Source organism: Pocillopora verrucosa, chromosome 1 (genome assembly GCF_036669915.1).
Source record: "Pocillopora verrucosa isolate sample1 chromosome 1, ASM3666991v2, whole genome shotgun sequence".
In the NCBI taxonomy this organism is placed as follows: domain Eukaryota; kingdom Metazoa; phylum Cnidaria; class Anthozoa; order Scleractinia; family Pocilloporidae; genus Pocillopora; species Pocillopora verrucosa.
The window spans coordinates 33,968,009-33,990,627 of NC_089312.1; the positions used below are offsets into that span (position 1 = coordinate 33,968,009).

General features: G+C 36.3%; 4 protein-coding genes and 1 long non-coding RNA gene across 6 annotated transcripts; 3 read left to right on the plus strand and 2 right to left on the minus strand.

Moving 5' to 3' along the window:
* The first annotated feature begins 1,973 nt into the window (after nt 1-1,973).
* LOC131790303 (astacin-like metalloprotease toxin 5) lies at nt 1,974-7,068 on the plus strand. Its single transcript, XM_059107490.2, has 6 exons — nt 1,974-2,043; nt 3,670-3,816; nt 4,496-4,619; nt 5,089-5,180; nt 5,663-5,746; nt 6,869-7,068. Exons 1-6 carry the CDS (start codon nt 1,974-1,976, stop codon nt 7,066-7,068), a joined length of 717 nt encoding a protein of 238 aa, XP_058963473.2.
* A 314-nt stretch (nt 7,069-7,382) lies between these two features.
* Nucleotides 7,383-8,409, plus strand: LOC136279480 (uncharacterized). The gene is made up of 3 exons (XR_010716896.1): nt 7,383-7,461; nt 7,728-7,894; nt 8,294-8,409. It is a non-coding gene; the product is annotated as an uncharacterized lncRNA (long non-coding RNA).
* A 1,140-nt stretch (nt 8,410-9,549) lies between these two features.
* Nucleotides 9,550-18,402, minus strand: LOC131790264 (TBC1 domain family member 15-like). 2 transcript variants are annotated; one of them, XM_066165875.1, is made up of 12 exons: nt 18,263-18,359; nt 17,737-17,844; nt 17,336-17,597; nt 16,784-16,859; nt 16,329-16,572; nt 15,257-15,360; nt 14,025-14,092; nt 13,183-13,329; nt 12,734-12,824; nt 12,198-12,346; nt 11,451-11,589; nt 9,550-10,563 (listed from the first exon to the last, which is right to left on the minus strand). In XM_066165875.1, exons 3-12 carry the CDS (start codon nt 17,550-17,552, stop codon nt 10,437-10,439), a joined length of 1,362 nt encoding a protein of 453 aa, XP_066021972.1. In that variant the 5' UTR covers nt 17,553-17,597; nt 17,737-17,844; nt 18,263-18,359; the 3' UTR covers nt 9,550-10,436. The 2 variants fall into 2 exon arrangements, with proteins under 2 accessions (XP_066021972.1, XP_058963435.2); XM_059107452.2 differs by lacking the exon at nt 17,737-17,844 and having other exon boundaries at nt 18,263-18,402.
* Nucleotides 18,403-18,482: 80 nt separating this feature from the next.
* Nucleotides 18,483-18,827, plus strand: LOC131790265 (complexin). The gene has a single exon (XM_066162843.1). It carries the CDS (start codon nt 18,483-18,485, stop codon nt 18,825-18,827), a length of 345 nt encoding a protein of 114 aa, XP_066018940.1.
* Nucleotides 18,828-21,101: 2,274 nt separating this feature from the next.
* Nucleotides 21,102-22,619, minus strand: LOC131790268 (ryncolin-4-like). Its single transcript, XM_066168330.1, has 3 exons — nt 22,355-22,619; nt 21,805-22,182; nt 21,102-21,468 (listed from the first exon to the last, which is right to left on the minus strand). Exons 1-3 carry the CDS (start codon nt 22,548-22,550, stop codon nt 21,206-21,208), a joined length of 837 nt encoding a protein of 278 aa, XP_066024427.1. The 5' UTR covers nt 22,551-22,619; the 3' UTR covers nt 21,102-21,205.

Below are 22,619 nucleotides of genomic sequence, written 5' to 3' on the forward strand. Positions count from 1 at the left end.
CTCAAATACACAGGAAAGCCAGTTTACGCATACGCAAATAAACAGGTGGTTTCAAACCGCTGCCATACGATAGGAAAACATGCAAAATTAGATGTAAACAGAACAGCGAGCGCTCACTTTGGAAATATCACCTCTAACTCTTTTGAAAGTTTTGTAATACTTTGCTAGAAAAAAATCCTCTTAAAGCGATTTGAATTCCAAGTGTTGATTGCGGGAATTTATTTAGCACAAATTCAGATATCGATAAGTCATGCAGAACATTATCTTAGAATATATTTACTAATCTTTAATTTGCATTTGAGCAATTTTAAAGTTTGAAATCCCATCAAAACACAACTTCCTGTTCGTAGAAATCTTATGTTTTGGAAATTAGCATCTCTCCACAGAAATCATGAAATTCTTTCGCCATAAATTGATAGTGTTTATAAATTTCCCAATGTTTAATTTTCTCAATCCCACCAAATCACATAAAGGACGCCGTTCCGATGGAAATCAATTTAACATGCTTAAACAAGATTGGAAACAAATTACTTCTCATACATGTGAGTTAAACATTTAACTGATGTGGCAGGATTTAGTCGGCTCGTACCACGAATAACCATATGAAGTGTGCGGAATTGACTCGAAGTTTAAGTTTCGTAGATTTGTTAACACCAAGTTGAATTTCCCTCTGCTTTTTCCAGTTTTATACCTAACGCGCAACCTTATCCAAACTGAAAGTCGTAGAGATATTTAACAAATTCACTGAATGGGAGACGTCGATTCGATAAACTGGTAGGGGTGTTTTGATCGGTAAAATGCTATTTCAAAATTGTATGTAATAAGATTCTGAAAATTTTGTCACGGATAAAATCTTCCGTATTCCTATTTAACCTGTTGGTGTTAACATTTCGGCAAAATTCAAATTGACAAAATTCAACAAGAGTTTTAGGGAGCTTAATGAGACCACTAAATCATGTTTATTTGGGAACAAAGGAAACCGATCCATTTTAACTGGTTAGTCTATTTTCAGTCAAAGGTAATTAGCCCGAGTGTTAGCCTTGGGCAGACCATTGCTTTGTGTTACTCTTCACCGAAGAACATAAAGAGTAAATTCACGCAGGTGCCAGCAAACCGGCAGGTGACGAACTTTTGCCGTCTGTCACATATTTCGTAAGACTATTACACTTGTTAGCTAAGGAATTAGGAAAGGACATTAGACGCTATTATTGTGAAGTAAAAAGGACAGTTTTAAATTACAGCCGTATGGTATTTTGAAAACTACACTGTTTGTTCAACAAAATATCGTGGATTCCAGTCGGTCGAATGCCTGCTTAAGTTGTTGCGAAATCACTTCCGCGAAGTTTTGTCGAGGGCTGTTCTCGAAACGTCAGTATCGTCGCTTGCACAATTCCACAGGATGAAATGGCCAATAAGATGACAAGGTTTTAAGAGTGATGGAAAACAAATTTCAATTATTTATGTCGTATTGTACGTGTATTACCAGCGTGTGATGAATTTGAGGTTACAGTGCTAATAAGAAGACTGGTAATTAATTCAAGCTACTCTAACATAGAATAGACTCAACTGATTTTATGAAAGAGAAGGAGGATGAGTAAAGAGAGAATCCCTCAAATATCTCAAAATCAACTCTTCTCGTATTATTTGTTTTACGTGTTGGCCGGGGAAGAGTTCTAAACTGCAGTTTCACAAAGTAATAGAGTGTTTGATGATGATCAAATAACTCAAAATTAAGTCACCATTTGTAAATAATGCCTAAAAAATCATACAGTAAATGAATACGTATTTACGTAGAAGTTATTCAGCCGATTTGTTATCTTATTTGAGCGAACACCGTTGAATAAACGATCAAGAAATGAAACGCGTGGATGTTTAAACAGTCCTATTTCTTTGAGCATGGACCTGCAAACAAAATCAACAATAAATGGATATGTGTCTTGGACTGTAACATTGTTGGAACAGGGTTCGTCAAAATGAAGTTTCTATTTTTCCCCATTTCTGTAATTGTTTGCGTCCAATTTTCCGAAGAAAGTATACCTGAAGGTAAGAATTACGTCCTGAAATTTTGTTCAGCTCTCTCAACGAATATTAATAAAAAAATCTAACATTTTAAACATAGATTACTGAGACGAAAAATCCTTTTTAATTCCTCTTACTTCCTCCGCTGAACATAAATTTCTCTTCAGCGAACTACAATAAAAAGTCCTGGGTTGAGAATGAGTCTAGAGTATAATTTTAAATTGAATACGGAACCAAGTAACTCTAAATGACACAACTGATCATCAGCCGGCAATTAAAATTTAAAGCAAATTCAGTAAAGATACTAGATCACCATCAGACTTAAAGGACCACAAAGCAGTAGGTTAAGTGAGAGATTAAATCAAAATGAAGGCGAATTTGTCCGGTTCTAAGATTAATTAATTTGAGATATAAGTTTTGTTATATTCTAGGGTTTTGGGAAGTCAGATGTTCACCAGTACATCATTTATTGACTTGTTCTTTCCATACAAAAACAATCGATGTATTAGTTTCAAATTGGGCTCACTACTTTGACATATCTACAAATTTTAAAATAATTAGCAGCAGCTCTTTTATTTCCAAGTATCAGAGCGAATGGATCGAAACAAGATTCTTGAGGAAATCAAATCTAAGTAAATATGAACATATATTACAGTCTAAGTCTCGTACAATGAGTTTAACGGAGAAAGGATGGTAAGGATGGTAAAAATCTCGCGCTACAGGCAATTAAGGTTTCTTTAGAAGTTTTTAATGTCACAGTACGTTATCTCTCCGCCAAGTTTCAACACTTTTCCCTGATTAGGGGCGACAGAAAGAAGCTTTTCTATTCCCTGTAGACGATATAATTTGATTTTAACAACTGATTTATTAATATGATATGGTTATTGTAAATAGCTTCTAAAGCAGAGAATTGGAGGGTTAACTCTTTAACTCTAACAAAAGTTAATGCCTACCTACGATGGCCAATTTACATCATCAACCCAGTTGACAGAACTAAATAATGTTGTAATATCACCCACGCACGTAGCATCACTGTTTTTCTAGAAACTTGCTCTCTTTATTCTTTTAAACAATAGATTGGCCCATGCAGATTTCATAAGAGAGGAAGTCAAAGAGAGTTCCCACTTTCCTTTTGGTTTTGTGGTTGCGTCTCTTATAAGCCCCTGATGAATTATTGATATTAATAACAATCTCGCTAACATCAATATTAAAATTACTATCATCATTATCTAACGAACGGTTCTTCAAAAGACTTGGTGCAAAAAGAGGGTTGCGCAAATATTTCCATGCAACAGTATCTCTAGTTTTCAATCTCTATTCACAATTAGAATATGAGTTCGAGATTCTATCGAGTGATAATTGGCGTGAGGAAAGCTCAAATCGTCTATCACGCACAGAAATAGAGGGGGAATGAACTAATCGTGTTAATATAATCTTCTAGTAGTTCGAAATTCCACAAAGAGGCAGGCTCATAATTTCTTTTCATTTTGCCTACTAACACACTATGATTGCTTCTTTTAATCTTCCACCGTTAAAGATAAGATACAAATAGAAAACTCCGAGCTGCTATCATGAAATAATGAAAAAAAAAAAGAGAGGCTGAGTGAATATAGACTTAAGAATGTTTCATTGTTTCTTTTTTTATGTAAGACAACAAGGGATTGGACGATTTGTACCAAGGTGACATACTACTCAACAAACAGCAGGAAGACGACTTGCGAACCTCAAAAGCAAGGGGCACGGGTCTGCGCCTTTGGCCAGGTGGCGTGGTTCCATACGTCATATCCCATGAACTTGGTAAGTATAACGGTCGAGACAGAAAAGTAGAGATGGTAAGTTTTGAGCCCGGTGAAGAATTAAGAAAGATGTTTTTTCGTCTTGTCGCGAGCGTGGGATAAAGAAAAATTCTGAGTCCCCATGAAGAATCGAACTTCAGACCTTCGGATTTGCGCTCCGATGCTCTACCACTGAGGCACAAAGACTCTTCGGTGAGCGAGGTCTATTACGAAGTTCTAATGACACGCGTCCCGCCTACTGCTAGGATCAACAATGTCGATAGCGTAATGTTTTTGACAGAAAAGTAGAGATGGTAACGGTCTTTTCCCTTATTTACTGTAAGACTGTTTTCAGCTCTTGAGTGATTTTCTAAAGTTTCTATTTATTATCATGATAATTTCTTTTTCTAACCAAAAACGAAAGTTTAGCTTGAGTAAAATTTCACAAAATAAGAGAAAAAATTCATAATAACAATAATAACAATAATAATAATAATAATAATAATAATAATAATAGTAATAATAATAATAGTAATAATAATAATGATGATAATAATAAAATTATGAGTAATAATAATAATAGAAAGAGGATAACAAGACACTTTCTTTCAATCAGTGAACTTATGAATAGAATTAGTCCAAAAGTGACCTGTATTTGTTTTGTTAGCAGTGTTTTATTTGTTCTAACTCCTCTATTGCAGCGAGAAGTGAAGTTTTGGTTCGAACGCTAAAGAACATAATGACAGAATGGGAAGTGCAAACTTGCATTAAGTTTAAAACGAAGACTGTAGAGAAAGCTTACATCCGCTTTATATACGGAAAAGGGTAAACTTGATGCAGTCAGTTTATAGTTATGTCAAAGGATTTGGCAAGTGAAAAAAGAAAAAAAATATATATAGATTGATAAATGAAAAAGCAAACAAAAGGAGGAAAGAAAGATGTCAGACCATGCGATTTAGGTGTCACGGAGGCCTTTCGAGAGGACAACGAGTAGAAAAGATAATAAAATTGATAGTTATCCAAATGCATCATTATAAAACATTCAAGCATAAAAATAGGTAAAAAAGTTATTAGGAACATAGCATAAAAAAACTGAGTCCCAAATGAGAATCTGTCTTCGAACAGCTGCGATGATATTGGATTCTCCAACAGCTGATCTGAAAAGGGCTTGTTTAATTTGTTAGCTAGAAGACCAGTTTCATATATTACAAGCGTCCTTGATACTGCTCGGATAAGCAATGGATATGATATTTCATACTTAAGTACATTATGAACCCATTGGATATCTTCGTAGATGTTACTCATACGTGGGTTGTCAGGGCAACGAGCAGACAGTTAGTCTTGGTCCAAACTGCTGGGCATTAGGAACTTTGCGGCATGAATTAGGTAAGGTAATGTGAACAAAGAAAAGATCACAGATATCTCGAGACTATGGACATAATTCTACGGTAAACAATAGTTTGTTGGTACGTATTCCAGTCACAAAAATTTCCTCTGGGTCATTTCTGCCTACAAAGCTGTCCCTTTCCGATAACAGAAGTTAACCAAAGCGGTTGACGTAAGCGCAAATGATCAAGAGAGGGGCTTATCATAAGTGGAGGCAAACATGCAGAAGTGACAAAAAAAGCTACTGAAAGGAAAAAAATATTGTTTTAAGATTAGGCTAGTTGATCTTGTCCTTGACCTAAAAAAACCATTAGAAAATTCTCCTAACCACGCTAAAGACGAACACCACGAATCATTTTTTTTTTCCATTTTCATATTTGAAGGCTGTAAATAAGTACGTATTAATGTTGATATAATTTTCCAAAACTCTCTCTCTAGTTTTTAGTTATTTTCTGAGATATGTCGTGTTTTACTCCTATAAGGACACGCGCTTGGGTTCTTTCATGAGCAAGCGCGCCCTGATCGAGATATGTACATCAACATTGAAAAGGATAATATCCAAGCAGGTAAGATACATGCATTTCCTCTCTTTAAACCTCCCTGTATTTCTCTTTTTCGAGCAGTCCATGTAACCTTGGACTATTTAAAGCGAAATTACCTTAACCTTCTGTGTATCACTCCCCTGCGCTTCCCTATTAAAACTAATGAGAATTAAATAGTGTCTATATTTGCGCCAAATTCAAGCTACCATCGACGTGGAATTTCAATTAAGTGTCGAAAGTTATCCAGAATTGCTTTGGTTTTACCTATCATTGCTCTTTGATTATTTCAGAATTCTCGCGCCATCCTCGCAGCTAACCAGATACAAAGCTTAAAACAATTGCGACTTGTTATTCGCGTTTTCCCATGCTTCAAGCAGTGTGCTTGTTTTTGCAATGAGTCCTCATTTGCCAGTGGTAATTTAAACCTTTTCTTTCTGATTGATCCTCAAGATTTCTTTGGTTTGGCTTTTCGACACTCAGTAGAAAGAGTAGAAAACTTTCCACTCTGCTTCCGGGTCATCTAGTTAAGGTAGCCTCATATCTTTGTACTTCATGTGAACAATTCAGGTGTCTTATCTATTATTCGAATTTGCATGCCTACGGATGAGCTTAACTGTTGAGTCAAACCTTGCGTTGATCACAGTGATCACTGAGGGGTCAATTGAGTGATAGCTTTTACAGTTAGGAGTTAAAATTTTTGGCCATTTTGTGGCTAACCGTTAACCCAAAATGACACATTCTAAAGAGAAGAAATTTTTATGGTTAAATTTTCTTACGACAAACAACTAAATTTTTTAGTTTTACGACTAAGGACTAAATTTTCTGCATGGCCGTCTTACGGCTAGCGGTTAACCCCATTGATAACATGTTACTTAATAAAATGTCTCAAGATTGTGGAGAAAACATGGGAAAGCTTTTAATACGAAAGCAAGTCTTCATTTTTAATTCAGTGTTCAACCTTTTAATTTTCTTGTTGAATTTTGAGTTACATTTGAGTGATACGATAATCACGACTGAGCTGCGGTCTGTACCCAGCGTTGCAAAAAAGCAAAGAATTAACCGATATGATGGAAAATCTTCGCCCACACGGACTATGCGCTATGTGATCATTGTTTCTCCTGGTTCTTGCGACTGTTTCCTTTTTAGGAAAGGAATCGAACTTTGACAAGTTGACGCCCGCTCTGCAGCAGTCTTGGATGCCCTTTGGTACTCCATATGACTACTTTTCCATCATGCATTTCTCTCCGTTCGCATTCACAAAAGACAAAAAGCCAACAATTACTGCCAAAGACAACAGGGTGAGTCAGAATTTTGCAATAGACATAGAAAATTGTTGTCCCTTTTAACCTTAAGTCGACGAATATCTAAAGAAATTGCAATGAATATTTATCATATTTGAATCTAATATGGGCCAACTTACCACAGAGCTCTAAAAAGCTCATTGGTAGAGCATCGGAGCGCGGAATCCGAAGGTCCGAGGTTCCATTCCCCGAGGGACACTTAGATTTTTTTCCTTTTTCATACGTTCGAGACAGAAAAAAAATATGTTTTCTTTCCACAAGCTAAGCAGGTTGGTTTATCATTATGATCAAACTATTTCCAGCCTACTTGATATATTACAGTTGATTTGTATACTGACTTTGCATACATTTAGGTATCTCTCCGTTACCTTGGTCAGCGGGATTTCATCAGTTACTTGGACCTGCAGCAAATGAATTTAATGTACAACTGCCCGGGAAGTAAGTTAGCAACGTTAGCGAAACATACTTCTTCTAGTTCTATACAATATTTTAATGCCTCCGTGATCATATTAGGAAAACAGGTGCTTCAACTTCCCATCAACAAATGAGTAAGAGGGTATTCATTCAGCATATTTAGAAGTTAGGCGTAATGGACGGAGGTAATAGTCGATAATAGATGGATACATAGAGTAAGCTTGTGCGAATAGGCAACCGCAAAAACGAGCTTGTTAAGTACATTTACCTATTTATCCTGTAATTTGCAGATGCTGTCGGCTACTTGGACACAATTTGCGAAAATTATAGCCGACAAATTATTTGCTATGGCGGAAGAAAAATCAGGATCACTTACGCCAACTACGGAAGGAAGTATTCATCAAAATGTGGATTTAGTTTCAACAGGAACTGCATCAGCCCCACTTCACTTAAAAAGGTCAGTATCTTTGTCGAATTAGATAAAAGGGAAAAAAAGATAAAACTTCAAGATAAGCGGAACTGCCTGGAAAGCGAGCAACGCGTTAACCCTCCAGTTTTGAAAATGAATTTTTTTGTATGTTCTGTTATCGAATATTTGAGATAAAGATCACCAGCCGCTGAAGATCCTTTATAATAGGAGTGTTTTTTCTGAAGAGTCACCAATTAGTTATGTTTACTAAATTTACATTTCTGCTTTAATGCCTGCCGATCTGCCCACCGCGCCCATACCTTCAGTTCTCTTCCTTTCACATTCTCTCCCACAATTAAATATTCTAATCAAAAGTTTTTCCCTTCCTGGCACTACCTATCATCAAGGCTGAGTGAAACTTTTGTCCTAACACGCCCCTCTTCACAGGTCAGTCAGACATGTAACGGTCGATCATCATGCCTCCTCAAAGCATCAGACAAGGAATTTGGTGATCCATGTCCCTTCACTAAAAAGTACCTGGCTATTCGATACGAGTGTCATCCTTGAGTCATTGAGGACATCAGGTAGAGGTGAGTATTTCCTCGCCCTTTTTACATTTGTACCTCTGGGAGAGATCGCAGATGAAAAGGAATACCCGTGAAAAGGCTCCTCATCCCCCAACCCATACTGTTTGACAAGAAAAATTGAATTTAATACTGAACTGACTTGATATCCTAAACACTACTCTCCTCCTTCCCTATAGATGAAAAATCCCGACCCTCGCGCCATAGCGAAGGTCGGGATTTTTCTAGAATGTGTCAGGTAAACATGTGATACAGGTAGACAACCCTGCGCCACATGAAGACATGACTAAGTTAAAGATAACGAACCGACGTCTATCCAGTCATTTAAATGCTATCTGCCTTTACCAGGCAATGAAAGGGTGTGCAACTAACGTGTTGTTTACTGCTTGCAAAGGAATGACAGGGTCAAGTTACCTTCATTCTTAGGCCGTGAAATCTGATCATGTTGCTTTTTTGTTTTTTTAGAGCACTTTTTGGTCGCCGCCCGCGGAGAATTGCACGTGACAGAACGCGGCAACACATATTTTCGGTTGATCGTGGTAATCATGTAATCATAAATGGCTTAAATTTTAAAATGAGTGGGTAAATAAAGTGGTTAACGATACATTTTCGACCCCATTTCTCGTCTCATGTGAAGTTGAATTTATTCTGAAACTGACTCATACATCTCGGATTTTCCATTGTGCTTCTTTTGCGGCTAAAACTATCGACCATGAATCCAAAACCAGCTCAGATTTGGTTTTCAAAACTATCTCGGTGACCCTGAATCAAGCTTAAGTGAAAGTTAAGCCACCTTCATACCCTCTCCTTCCCCCGCCTTTTTTCAATGCATTTCCGCGTATCATGTTCTTTAAACGGCCAGAACACTGATGAAAACAGACGCTTTCGAAAACAGTTTCAAAAATGGTTTATTTTGAAAACGCATCGTTTTCAGAACACTCCGTTTCAAGTGTGACAGGTGAAAACGGAGACCATTAAAAAGGGTTACGAAAAATAATGGAAAAATGGATTATTTTACTATCGACTCCATCAGCGTTCTCGGGCGTTTTCGTGCGATTGATTGGTGAAAATGCATCAAAAGAAAGGCGTGTTCATTTCAAAAAGACTGAAAGTACAAAATTTTATTTACCTAAAAAACTTTATTTTCCACTTTTGCTCCTTGGAAAGAAAGACTATTACATATCATAAAATTACTAAAAAATTCGTTTGTAGTCTCTTTGGTGTGCTATATCTTAATAACATATATCTTTAGGCTCGAATTTTTAATATACTCTGACCAATAATCTTTATCAATTTTCGAAAGCATTTGGCTTATGGAAGACCTAGCTAAATTGAATTACATGTCAAGACATGTTTCTACTTCCAGAATCCAAGCAAAGGTCTGAGAGATTTAATTAATGGTAAAAATATCCCGCTGGTTTTATGTTGAGCCTATGCCGCCCATTTATAAATTAGATAATACAAATTTTCGCCTGAGTTCGTTTTTCTTGTACCTAAAAATAAAAAAAATATATAAGTTATATTTTGTTCGATCGTTATTTTTGGTCATTCAACTTACAAGTAAGCTGACTCGCTATCTTATGTTCCCACATAGGAAAATTAAAAATAAAGCAAATATCTCGGAAAAGACAGTACATACTGTAACTCTGCCTATTTTAAAATGTTAACCAAGCAAAATCAGAGTGCACGCAAACGCTAGTTATGACAACTGTTGATGTGCCTCGGAACGGTTCTTACACTATTGCTCTCATGAATCATAAACTTTACCTTTTATCCTGCAATACCACAGAAACAAATATTCCTGTTTTACAATTTTGTGATGTGTTCTGGCGATTAAAGGTTAAACCTGTTACAGTAATGATCATTGAAGGCAGAGGTGCATTAAACTGTGAAAGCAAAATTGAATTTCAAACATCCTATTAAAAAAAGTCATCAATTCTAGACATAAAGTTTAACAGCGTTCCTCCTAGCAATATTCGCTAGTTACTCTGGCTTGCTTGTTGGTATCAAGATACATCTGTTGTGTCCAAATCGACCACTTGAAAGCAGTCAACCACAGATTTCCGACAGTATTTGTAGAATAATTCCTCTGCTCTCATGAGGATAATGTTCAAGTCCATTTTCATTGATAAACTGCCAAGAAAAATGAGAAATTAACAAAGGAAATAATAAAATGTTCAAATTATACGACAACAGTGACATCTTAGATGTATCTAACCAGTAAACATGTAAAGCAATCATCAGGATCAAGAAACTGAACATCCATCATCAGTTCACTATAGAATGCTAACATAAGTGTCAATCTTACAAAACTCTAATTTTACAGCAGTTACAACTACTAATCAAGGCCAATAACAACCTTTAACAACTAAGATTAGTTAATATTGAAAGAGGTTTCCTTTCCGAGATTGCTGAGTTTTCTAAGAATGATTGTTCATAACGAAAGAAATATCTGCTTCTGGAGGAAAGAGAAAGGAAAAGAGCGTCTGTGTTTACCGCAGCTCAACAGATAGAGCATGCCCCTGCGCTGTACCTCTCTAAGGGAAACTGTTCTTTTTTCTTTTTCTTTTTTCTTTTTCATAACAGAGTTAGTTTGAGACACCAGAGTAGCTTAGTTGCCACGGAGTTCCATGAAGATAAGGCAACGTCTAAGTCAAACCCCGTTCAACCGTTGCACTATGAATCCTAAAAACGCCTAAGAGACACAAGCATCTAATTTCTCCTTACAATATCGACCCTGAACCACAAATGGAAGTCACGAGAATAACAAATATGATCACCAACTAAATAGGCTCTTAATCATAAATCAATTATCTCTGTCAACACCTTAGAAAATGTATGGAAAATAGTACGGAGTACATGCATATCGATGTTAGGGTGTGGTGGGTGAAGAATACACCCTCTGAATTTGCAAGTCATTCAATCATACCCCGTATAGCTCAAGTTAGGAATATACACTGTGGGTTCGCATTAAATGCAGCACACGTGCAAAAAAAAAAAAAAACAATCATCTCTCTCACCTGTGAATGGTGTTGTACACGGATGAAACCTCCGAACACCTCAATAAACTTTTTCTGTATTCCTCCAAAACAGCTAGACATACAAATACCTCAAACGAATAGTTTGTCATTTCCACAACCTGCGCATGAAATTCACCTCCTGTAGTAAGAACATAAAAAGTTAATGAGAGCAGCAGACTCAGAGACGAATAACTAATAGACGAATAAATTCTCAGAAACTGATTTTAAGACGTCTATATAGCCTATGGCAGGCCCTCGTCAACAGCGCTTCAGCGCGAGTGTTTCCTCGCCCGTAAGGAAGTATGGGACCTTGAGCAACGCGAGCCGCTGAAAGAAACGCACGTCCTGCAGCGCTACTAAATGATAAGAGTATACTCACAGGATAAGGTTGACGGAAAACAAAAATGATATTAAGATGGCCTAAAGCGCCACAATTCGTTGTTCTAAAAGTTTAAGTGTAGTTATAAAGTAAAAACCGAGAGTCGGGTAACGCTGAAAGAGGTATTTGTTAAGCTACATGTATGCCGCTGGTTCCCCTTAATCGTCCAGAAAGCATCAATAACTGCTTCACAAGTCAGATCCAAAACTACGACAAATAATGACTCGGTACTAAGAATTGTTCATAAAATTCCCCAATTTTTCACCAAGTAATATCTTTCCCTCCTTCGCGCATCTAGACTTGAATTTTTGAAGACCTTTCCAATCACTTTGTAATGTTACTAATGACAATAGCTGACATGAACTAACCATCTATCTCTAATTGTTTAGCTCTCTGTCTCTCTCGCTCTCTTTCAGCCTCCATTGATGTCAATTCAAGGTGTTGACTGCTGATTATTTCAAACATTGTCAACGCGTCTTCGAATGAGAACTCTCTTTTAAAAGTCAAAACAAGCCACCTGGAGAAATAAAAAAAAAACAGCATCCATTTTTATTTGCACAAATGAAATTTTTGACTATGCACAACGCTGGTCTCACTTGAGTCTGGCACATGTATATGGCTTCAGTTACTAACAAGTTCTACAGTTTAGTGCTAGAGCATCGTGGCGTAAATTCCAAAACTCAGAGGTTCAAGGCAAGTCACAGTCCGTCTTTTATTTTTTTTGGTATCGTTATTATTTATTGTCATTATTCTTACTTTATTTTGTCTCAAGCTCGAGACGAACGAACCATTTTTTTTAATACTTTCCTGGTTGTCTACATCAAAAGGGATGACTAGTCTGGTGACATAATCATATTCTCTAATAGATAGCTAAAAGATACATGAATACACACTTTACATGTACCTGTGAACAAATAGCAGATCTTCCATTCCGTTTGCTTTAAAATGATTAAAAAGCTGCTCGTCCATTTTCTTTAGTAGTAATCTGACATGTGCTGGTGATAATAAACAAACAAATAAAGAAAAAAAATAAGGAAACGAAAAAAAAGCACAAAATAATAAACAAAATTAAAACTAAAAAACATAAGCAAAAAAAAAACGTAAAGTAAAGCTAGGAAAAGCGAAATAAAAAACATTTTCTTGCAAAAATCATTTTGTTGTACATTTTTGATGCGCGTCTGCGTAGCTGTCATACATTGTAGTTCTAGATTTTCTTTCTTTAACATTTTCCATGCTATATTTAGCCAAAAGATATAAATAAATAAAAACAACAAGAAAACCAAAAAACAAAGAAAAACATTAAATCCAACATGCATGGACATAAACAACAATGACTTAGGATTACAAACTTACTTATTTTGTCTAGCATTCCATCATCTAGAAAGTCTCTCTTGACAGTTTCCATATAATTAGTGAAACACCAATAAGCCTGTGCTTCTGATCCCAGCACAATTAAAAATCTACTTAAAACATCATTCATTCCTTGAACATATCCTACATCTGGGGAAGAAAAAAAGAGAAAAGAATTTTGACCCAAAATAAGAAAAGAAGAGCGTTTGTGAATGATCATGCTGTTCCAGAACCTTGTATTTTAGTTGGGGAGGCATTGGAGAAGAGGTTGAATTGAAACTCAATGGGATACAGGTATCTTCAGAATCATCTCTACCTTCTTAGGTATGACCAAGTCCTTTAACTAGAAGTCATGGTATTCTTGGATAAAAATCTTAAACTTTTGACTTAAAAACTAGAGAAGTTGTTGTATTTCCTCAAATAAATGCCCACATTTTAATAAGCACCCTCCCCCAAACAGGCACTCACCCCTGAGGCCATAATATCAAATAAAGGCCCCCCCTTGAATATACTCCCTTATCCTCCCTCACTATCTTAAATAAGTGGGAATACAAGGTAAAATAGCTGTTTCTATTGCCACTTTATTTCAAGTTTTTTTGCACTTCAACAACAAGGAAAGCAGTTCAGATGAATAGTTTCTTTACAAGCTCCCCCCCCCCTGAATAAGTGCCTTCCTTCCAATAAGTGCTCCTCCTTTTTAGCTGAAATTTCAAATAACTACTCAAGGAAACAAGGCATACTGTTTTTTTGTCCCTGCCAAGTCAAAAAAAGAAAAAAAAAGCTATAATACTACTGAATAAAATTTTACAAATAGATACTGTAACAATAAATTTGACTGGCAATACCTTGATGATATGCACTGTATGTTATTAAAATATCTCGTAGCACAAGAAGATTTTGATTCCCTTTTCCCCTGAAAGCAAAATCAAGCAAAAGTAACCTGAGATGCACTGTACTTTACCTGAAAACTGAAGGAAAATCATCACAATTACAAAATAAAAATAACAATAACATACACTGTTTGTTGTGAACACACCGATAAATTCTCAAAATTTAATTACATAACCAGTGACATTGAAATGTATGAAGAAATGATTTAAATAAAAATAATTTATAATGATAACAAAGGTGAGTAAATAAAAATCAAATGAGGTAAGGGTAGAGAGTATATACCTGATGATCAGGATACTAGAACAGAATGACATAGGGAAACTCAAGGGAAAATTCTGACTGATCATATTTGGCACAAAAACTATTTAAATATGATAATACTGCACAGAGGTTGGAGACTAGCAAACAGCAGAACAACATTATCACAAAGTTATACTTGTATTGAGTGGTCATGCACAGGGAATGGTGGGTTAATGCCATTTCATGCCATTAGTGACCACTTGAGCTTGCTCAAACATGCTTGTCATACATTGATTTTGGGAGATAAACATGGATAACATTTCACTTCAAAGATTATTCTTAATTTGACTTGACTGGTTCCACTTGAAGTGACTGCTCAACACAAGTGAAGGAGTGTAACACAAACAGGCTGTTGGCAGTCAGTTAAAGGTGACTAGGGCTGTTTAATAAAGGTGACTGCTTAATAGAGTGGTTATTACTAAAGTTGAGAGAAAAAAATTTCTAGACTTTGAAACCAACTGCTTAATACAGGGTGACCACTTATATGGTATGGCGTAATTCAGGTTCCATTTCAGTTTTGGCAGAGTACACTGTACCTCATCATTTGCTTTCATTCTCTTTATTCCAAAGAGCTACATGTAGTTAAAGTACTGCTTGCATTTGTGTTAACTGCGCAGACAAATTTCATATGCTCAGACACAGGGTAGTCAGATGCGTATATACAATGTTTTACATGTATGGTTGAAAAAAATGCATGACTCACGTGCCCTTGTTCTTCAGTGCTATAAGTTTCCTTTGTGTTACATTTGTAAAACAAATAACTTTTAGGTTTGAAAAAAGCAGATATTTTAAGGAATTTTAAATTGGTTTTTTTTTTTTAAATTAAAGTTCCTTTTGCTCACAGAATCATATTATCAGGTACATGTATCATGAAAAGAAACCTTACTCAAAGAAAGCTTGTCCTCTGTCTGTCCTTGGCACATCTTTATCAATTACTCTGATCGATGAATACAATTTCTGGATTTCTATAGGTTGGCGATCTGCCTTAAACTAATGAAAAAACATGACATGGTTTGGATAAATTTGTCGTCTAAACAGATCAGTTTGTTATCTATAAACTTCTAAATCATTCATGTAATTCAGGCTATATAGTGAACACTTTGCAAAAACTTATGGAAAAACAAACTTATAAAAGTCACACTATTAGGCAACTCATTTTGCATCTCCTAGTCAGACTCAAGAATACAAAAAAGCTGGATGTTCATCCCAGTGAAAGGTGGTTATCATAACAATAATCATCACTTTCAATTAACCTTGAATTCAAAGGCACAGAAAGCAAAAAACAGTGTTTTGAGTGAAAATGAAAACAACTGAAAGCCAAACTTCCTCTCAGCATGACTGAAAAATAGCAAGCCACTTTAAGAGCTGTAATATATTTAGCATGATGTCACTGTAAATGGAAAGTTGAAGATCAGTAATGTTTTACGTGTAGTTTGAATCTTATTTCCTCATAACTTATTACCAAGCCCCTCTATGGTTGATATGCATAATAATTCAATGTACTCGTAATTGAATCATTTGTTACATTTAACTATACCCAATCAAAAAGGAATAAAATTAAAAACCAAGACTTAATGAAACCACAAAATATATTTATGTACGTCACAGTTTCAAATGATTTCAGTAAGAAAAGGTTTTCAGCCTGGTTTAAGTTGTATCTTCCTTTGTTTGCTTTACTTGGAAAAAGCAAAACATGAATGAAACTAGGTCAGCACCATTTCCACAATCTGCAATTCATTTTAAACTACAAAATTATTTAAGACAAACCTTTGCTCTTCGATTAAAAAACACCATTTACTCCCCTGCAACATCATTTTGATCTAAATTATTTTCATTTTAAGCTACAAAATTATCTCAGACAAACCTTTGCTCTTAGATTATGAAACACCATTTGCTCCCCTGCAATAACATTTTTGATCTACATTTCATTTTAAACAACAAAACTATCTCAGACGAACCTTTGCTGTAAGATTAAGAAACACCATTTGCTCCTCATCCACTACCTCTTTTGATAAGCCATCCGTGACATCATCTCTTACAGTGTTATTAATTTGATTGTTCTTACATTCTCTCAGATAGAGAGGTATTGACTCAGGAACATCAGGATCCACTGGAGGTTTGTAATTCTTTAAAAGCTCTTTCCATCTCATTTTCAGTGCTCCATATTGTGCTATATTTTCAGCAGCTAAGGCTTCTCTTTCCCTACGAAGTGATTAACATGTAACTTCTTCCCATAATATTCATACATTATTCAGAAAAAAAGTAATAACAATACTCAAACTTATCAAGTAGAAGCTTGTTATCTTGATCAAACACCAAATTCTTTTAACTAATTTACAAGGAAATGTATAGCAGCTAGAAAGTAGAGTTAGCAATCAGATATTGGAAATTTAAGGCTTAAAACATTTCTAACCTCCTTGTTGATGAAAATGGATACAGCTCAAACAAAAAACTCCAGACTTCCTTTCTTATCTTGCAGTCAATACCACCTTCAATGAATCCAAACAAACACCAAATTATTTTTAGATTACTTCAGAACCCCAATAGAATAATATGATTATCAAAATCCAACCTATGGAATTGTTTGTAGAATATTATTGAATTTTATTAGTTTCTCATAAAAAAAGAATTGATTGTAACTTTAAATGTCAACTCCACTTGTTATTGTATATCGACTGTATGCTCTTGACCATTCTGAGTTTTCAAAGTAAGTCTTATATCTAATAAACCTAGTTATCTACAAGTCCTCTCTGAATAAAAATGTCTGAGTGTATCCAGCATTGGTATACTAGTGGAAATCAACATATTTTATCTATCACAAGCCTATCCTGTAGGTGCTATAATGATCACTTTGCTTTAAATGAAAAATAATTAATGTTCTACCCTTTGAGGAAAGAAAACAAAAGCAAAACATGCATGTTAACTCAAGTAGTTACAGAGAAATACGGTACATACATACTGTTACCTTTAAATACTGCTTTTCTGAGAGCAGACTCATTCACCACTCTGCCATCTCTATCTAAGAAAGCTTCCCAAGCATTGCAATGCAGCGCTCGTGTGCGCTCGCTGATTTGAACAGGGCTTTCACCATTAAACTGGGAAGTTTCTAGATCATCAAAAGATTTCTGCCAATCATCCTGAGAACTCTCACTTTCTGGAGAACCGCTAGAGTTCTCGCACATCACCACAACGAGCTAAACAGTTTTCCACATCTTGCCAAAAAGTGACTGCAATAATAAGTAATAAGAGTTTGAGAAATCGAAATAGTGCGTAGTTCAATTAAGTGACAACCAAATGACAACAAGAACAAACAATTTATTTCAGTGTGATCACAGAAAGCGCAATCTCAGCAAACTAGTTTCGAACCTGATATCCTTCAGCGTCATCACGTTCCATACTTGAACACAGATAATTTGCATCCGGCCTCAGTAAATAAAGTTGTGTTTATTTCTCCGATCGTACGTATGTGCCAGACTAATTTGTTAAAGTAATAAAAAAATTGGCAAGTACTTCAGAGAAATGTTCCTTTAAGCTAGTAAACAAAACTTGGCAACACGATCTCATTCACACGATTGCTTTCAAAATTACCTTTGACGGCCGGAAGTTAGCAAGCATCACGAGGTTTCTCGCTGCTAGTTTACAACTACATTGAACGGCCATCAGGGTTCTGTTGATCTCCGATTGATAAATTTTGCTCAAATTATCGTATGAATCGCAACTTATTGCCGAGAAAACAAGCTCTCTTTGGAAGAAAAGCTCTGAAGGGCTATCGATTGTCTAAGCTTATCTAGACAAATAACCAAATATTAGCATGTAAGACTGGATTACACTAATTGCTATTTAGCACCATTATACACTCTCGAGCAACTTCATTGAGACATTTAATACTCACCATTTCTAAGATTATTTGTACACAAAAACCTGTACGAGTTGCTTGGGAAGAGATCTACATCACATTCCTATGAGTTTATTCGACTTTTGGCAGAAGGCCAGGACGCAAAGCATCAAAGGAAGGGTTACAAAGGCACAACATGGCGAATCGTAGAGGGCTGTTCTCTTCGGTGTTCAACGAATGACTGACTTATTTCGATGAAATCTTGGTTTCGAAAGAGATGAATTACATAGCTAAATCTGTAGTCTCAAACAAGTTATCCTCCGTGGGAAAGAACTTAGGATGGGATGATAAAGATGATCAAGAGGGAGAAGAAGGAATATCAGAGAAGGAACTTCGCAAGATCCAGGAGAAGAACGCAGCGGCGAGAGCTAAACGACAAGACCAACATGCCAAACGGAACGCTGAGAGAGAGAAGAAACGCGATGAAATACGCGCTAAATATGGACTGAAAGAAGGCCAAGCAAAGAGCAATAGCAGCGGCAGTTCCAGCAGCAGCAGAAAAACAAGCCTTGATGATATCGACACCGAAACAACGAAGGAGAAACAATGCCTCGTGATGTAAAGTTGAACAGTTGAGCAAGATGTATTTTTGAATTTGTGACGCAGTTGTGGTAAATGCATTTATCTACGCCCGAAAATTGAATTCTGTTCTTTTTTTTACTCCAAAATAAGAAGGTGAAATGAAACAAGTATCGTTCAACTATTATAAATTCATTCGGGAACTGTATTCTATTTTTGTGTGAAATATAGTATCCACGGTCCTCAGCCTTGTCAAGCCTAAATATTGAAAACTTGATATTATCTCAGTTATTTTTGTATGTAGCTTAAGAACAAGAAATTATATGTAATAAGAAATTATAGTACTCTGAAATTATAGTACTCTGAGTAGGCAAAAATGTACATACAGCACTGTTCATGACTTATGTGTAGACTATAAAAGTTGCCCAGTTTTGGGCCAATATCAGTTTCAATTTACGGTTGTTTCCTTTCTGAGTCAATTCAAAACATAGACCAAGTCGATTCAATACTCGTGGAAATTTGATTTGATACCACTTCAGATGCAGTATTTGTAATTTGGTCAATGTTGATGATAAGAAACTGGACTACTTGAATGGAAACTGAGTGACTCATTCCTAAGCATTACATTAAGCCTTTAACTCCCTTCTCAAATTTGTAATTCTCCTTACTATCAACCATACCATTCCTATAATGTTAGTTCAGCGAACTTAGTATTGGATCAACTAATTATCCCCAAAATGATATTTTTCTTTATTCTCATCACTTGTCTGGTTGATATTGTATTGATATTGTAAGGAGAAATTCTGTCTTGGTCACTCATGGGAGTTAAAGGGTTAAAGTCGTTCTGGGAGAAGGAAGCCAAACTTTCTACACTTGTGGTAACTGAGTGGAATATGTACAGGTGAAAATTCATTTTTTTTGCAAGGACAAAAGGCTATGGTGAATTGCATTCTAAAATTGCCAATCGCCCAACATGCAAGATGTTTACCCTCAATCATCAAAAAGTAATAAAGTAGAATTAGTCGTCAAATCTCCTCGGTATTTCTCGTTGGCTGCCTCTATACAATCGTCTAGTAAATATTCCCAGAAGCCAAATGTTTCATTTCTCGTAGGATGATGTGCAGCGCGTATGGTTTCGCCTAGGGTGCTCAATTAAACCCTTCCATTAGAAATAACGACACAATTTGTCGACTAGATTTTTTACTGTTAACCCTCCTTGCGAAAAAATACAGCGTATAGAAATCTTTAAGTGTCAACTGATTTGAACTTTAACCATCTACAATGAGAACGGTTTATCTTGAACTCTCAAAATTTATTTGGTATTTTTCTATGGACGAGATCATGAAACATCACAAGTAATAAAACTAAGACGAGACATTTTTCTTTCAAATCCGAAAACAAACTAAGCAGGTTGAAATTCATTAACGTTTAACGTTTACTTGTTCTCTTTGAAGAGAGGCTAAGACAAACAACAGGTTGGTCAAACCATATGTCTTGTTTTGGATGCCTCTTGAAACTACGTTTTGAATAAATTTAAGAAATGGGAGATCAACGGAGCAAGAGTTTCTAAAGTTCACTCCACGGTACGTCCGATTGTAGGTGATCGAGATGGGCTGAAAACAATTAATTATTAATAAATTAAGGAGATCAAAGTTTATTTTTCAGGTATAAATATTGACTTTCTGAGAGGCTTGCATGTATTCGACTTGAACTGAAGCCAATAGGCTCAAAATTTAAGAATTCTTCTTAATGACTTTCATGTTAGGTGAAATTAAGCTCGTAAAATAATTGAAATTATCAAGGGGGACTAACAAATTTGACCAGCAGAGCCGCTGTGTGCGTAAAAACTAAGAGGTTTGTTACAAAGCAATAGGATCTTACCGCAGGGAAACCAAATAGTGATGAAACAAAGGCACCTGGTAAATCGGAATGAAGAAAAGAGATCACTAACAAATTTCCTCCAGCGCCGGAAAGCTCGAGTGACCTTTCGAGTGTGAAATTTGCCTCTGATTGGTTTAGGGACTGATGCGACTTTTCACGACCACCACGGAGCTAAGCTTAGTAAAGCAAAACCGAAGGAATCCCGAATTGTACTTGTGACAGGCAAGGGAAAATTTATTCAATCCATTTTTCACATTGTTCACTTGATCTGTTAATTGATTTCTTTCTGCAATTTCTTTTAATTCAATTGAGAACCCGTTACGAGTTTTTCACACGTTAGATCTTCTCTTGCTCCAGATGATTATTTAGTGGAGTTCTGGGACAGAGATGTTGTGGTAGGAATGAGGTGCAAATAATTCCACAAACAAGAAAAAAGGACTTTTTGAACTCTTTAATCACTCTAAAGAAGCTTGACATTTCTCTTTTAACTCTTATTTTGTCTTGGTTCAGTTTAGTACTCAAAACAAGTGACGGAAAGTTCTAAAACTTTACTGGTCTGATTTTCATCTCAGCTCTCTTGGCGGAGTAGTGATATCCTTTCCAAGCATACCAATTGACTCCATCAGCATATGAAGAGTGCTTCCCATGATGATAAACACCATTTAAGTTTGATGCGTGACATCCTCTGTACCACCAGGCTCCTTTGTATTTCACAGCACAGTTACTGCTCGCGATGTCATTGTCCTGATCTTTGGTTGAGAAGGGAAAACCCCGATGCCAAGAGAGGGAATCACCTGCAGTACCTGGAAAAAAAGAAGGGAAAAAAGTGAAGGCCAAGAGATTACAATTGGTGGAGACAGAACTCTGAGGCTACACTGAAGGCTAACACAGTCTCTATATGACAAACTGAGACAAACATACCTTTTAAGTAAAGTACGATACGAAAACAAAGATGTGACGTCGATTACAACTGAATATATGATTCCGCTCTTTGTTAAGAAAATGATCAAGTGTTTAAATCATTGAAAACCAGTTGGTAACAATCCAAATTTCGGAATTTGACCAGTGCAAGACCCGTGCCTACTTTCCCGTGGAGATCTTAAAAAATAACGAATGGGCTGACGTAGATTTTAGCTCACCTGAGTAGGTTCCAAGACTCAACTGGTACTTAGCTCTTTCACTTGCCACTGCAAACAGGTCGTATTCGGCATAAGCGTTTTTACCTGTAGTATCTTCCAGATCGACTCGAAGTTTGTTCTTTGTTTTTGTCAGGCGGTTTACCTTATCGAGCCCCAGCCAAAACTCTCCGTTCGGGTTACCGAAGCCATTCTTGTAGTCAGCCCAGCCGCGGTAGAAATTAACGGAGCCATCCAGTCTCTTTTGGAACACTGTCCATCCTCCACCAGCTGTGGTTTGGTCACAGAAGACATCGAAGGCGCCTGAACCATCAGGATCGATGGCGTAAACTCCGCTGACTTTTTGACCGGATTTGTAAAGCTCAGCGCAGTTCCTCTTAACTGTGAGAATAAGTAAATTAAATGTGAAAAATTTTAGTAATTTCATTTCCAGTCTCCGATCAGGGGCGCTGCCACAGCGAACAGTTTCTCGCTGTCGGGAGAAGACCGAAAACCGTGATCATTGGCAAGGATTGGCTTTAAATTAATTTGTCGACTCATTTCTCGAGTTTACCTTTGGGGTTCTGATTTCCTTTGAGAATGTTGATGTCAGTTTGCATGTGGGCTAGCCGTTTCTCTATATCCTTTAACATAGCTTCCATCTTCTTGTGACATTTCTTTATCTCGATAGGTTTTGCCGAAACTTGATTTGTCACAAAGAACGTTAAGAACAGCAAACCGGCAAGAAAATTCAAGGAAACGAAAGTCATCGCACCAATGGAATAGCTTATCGTCCTTTTCGAATCGAGTGTGATCACTGCTGACAAGTCTGCTCTAAG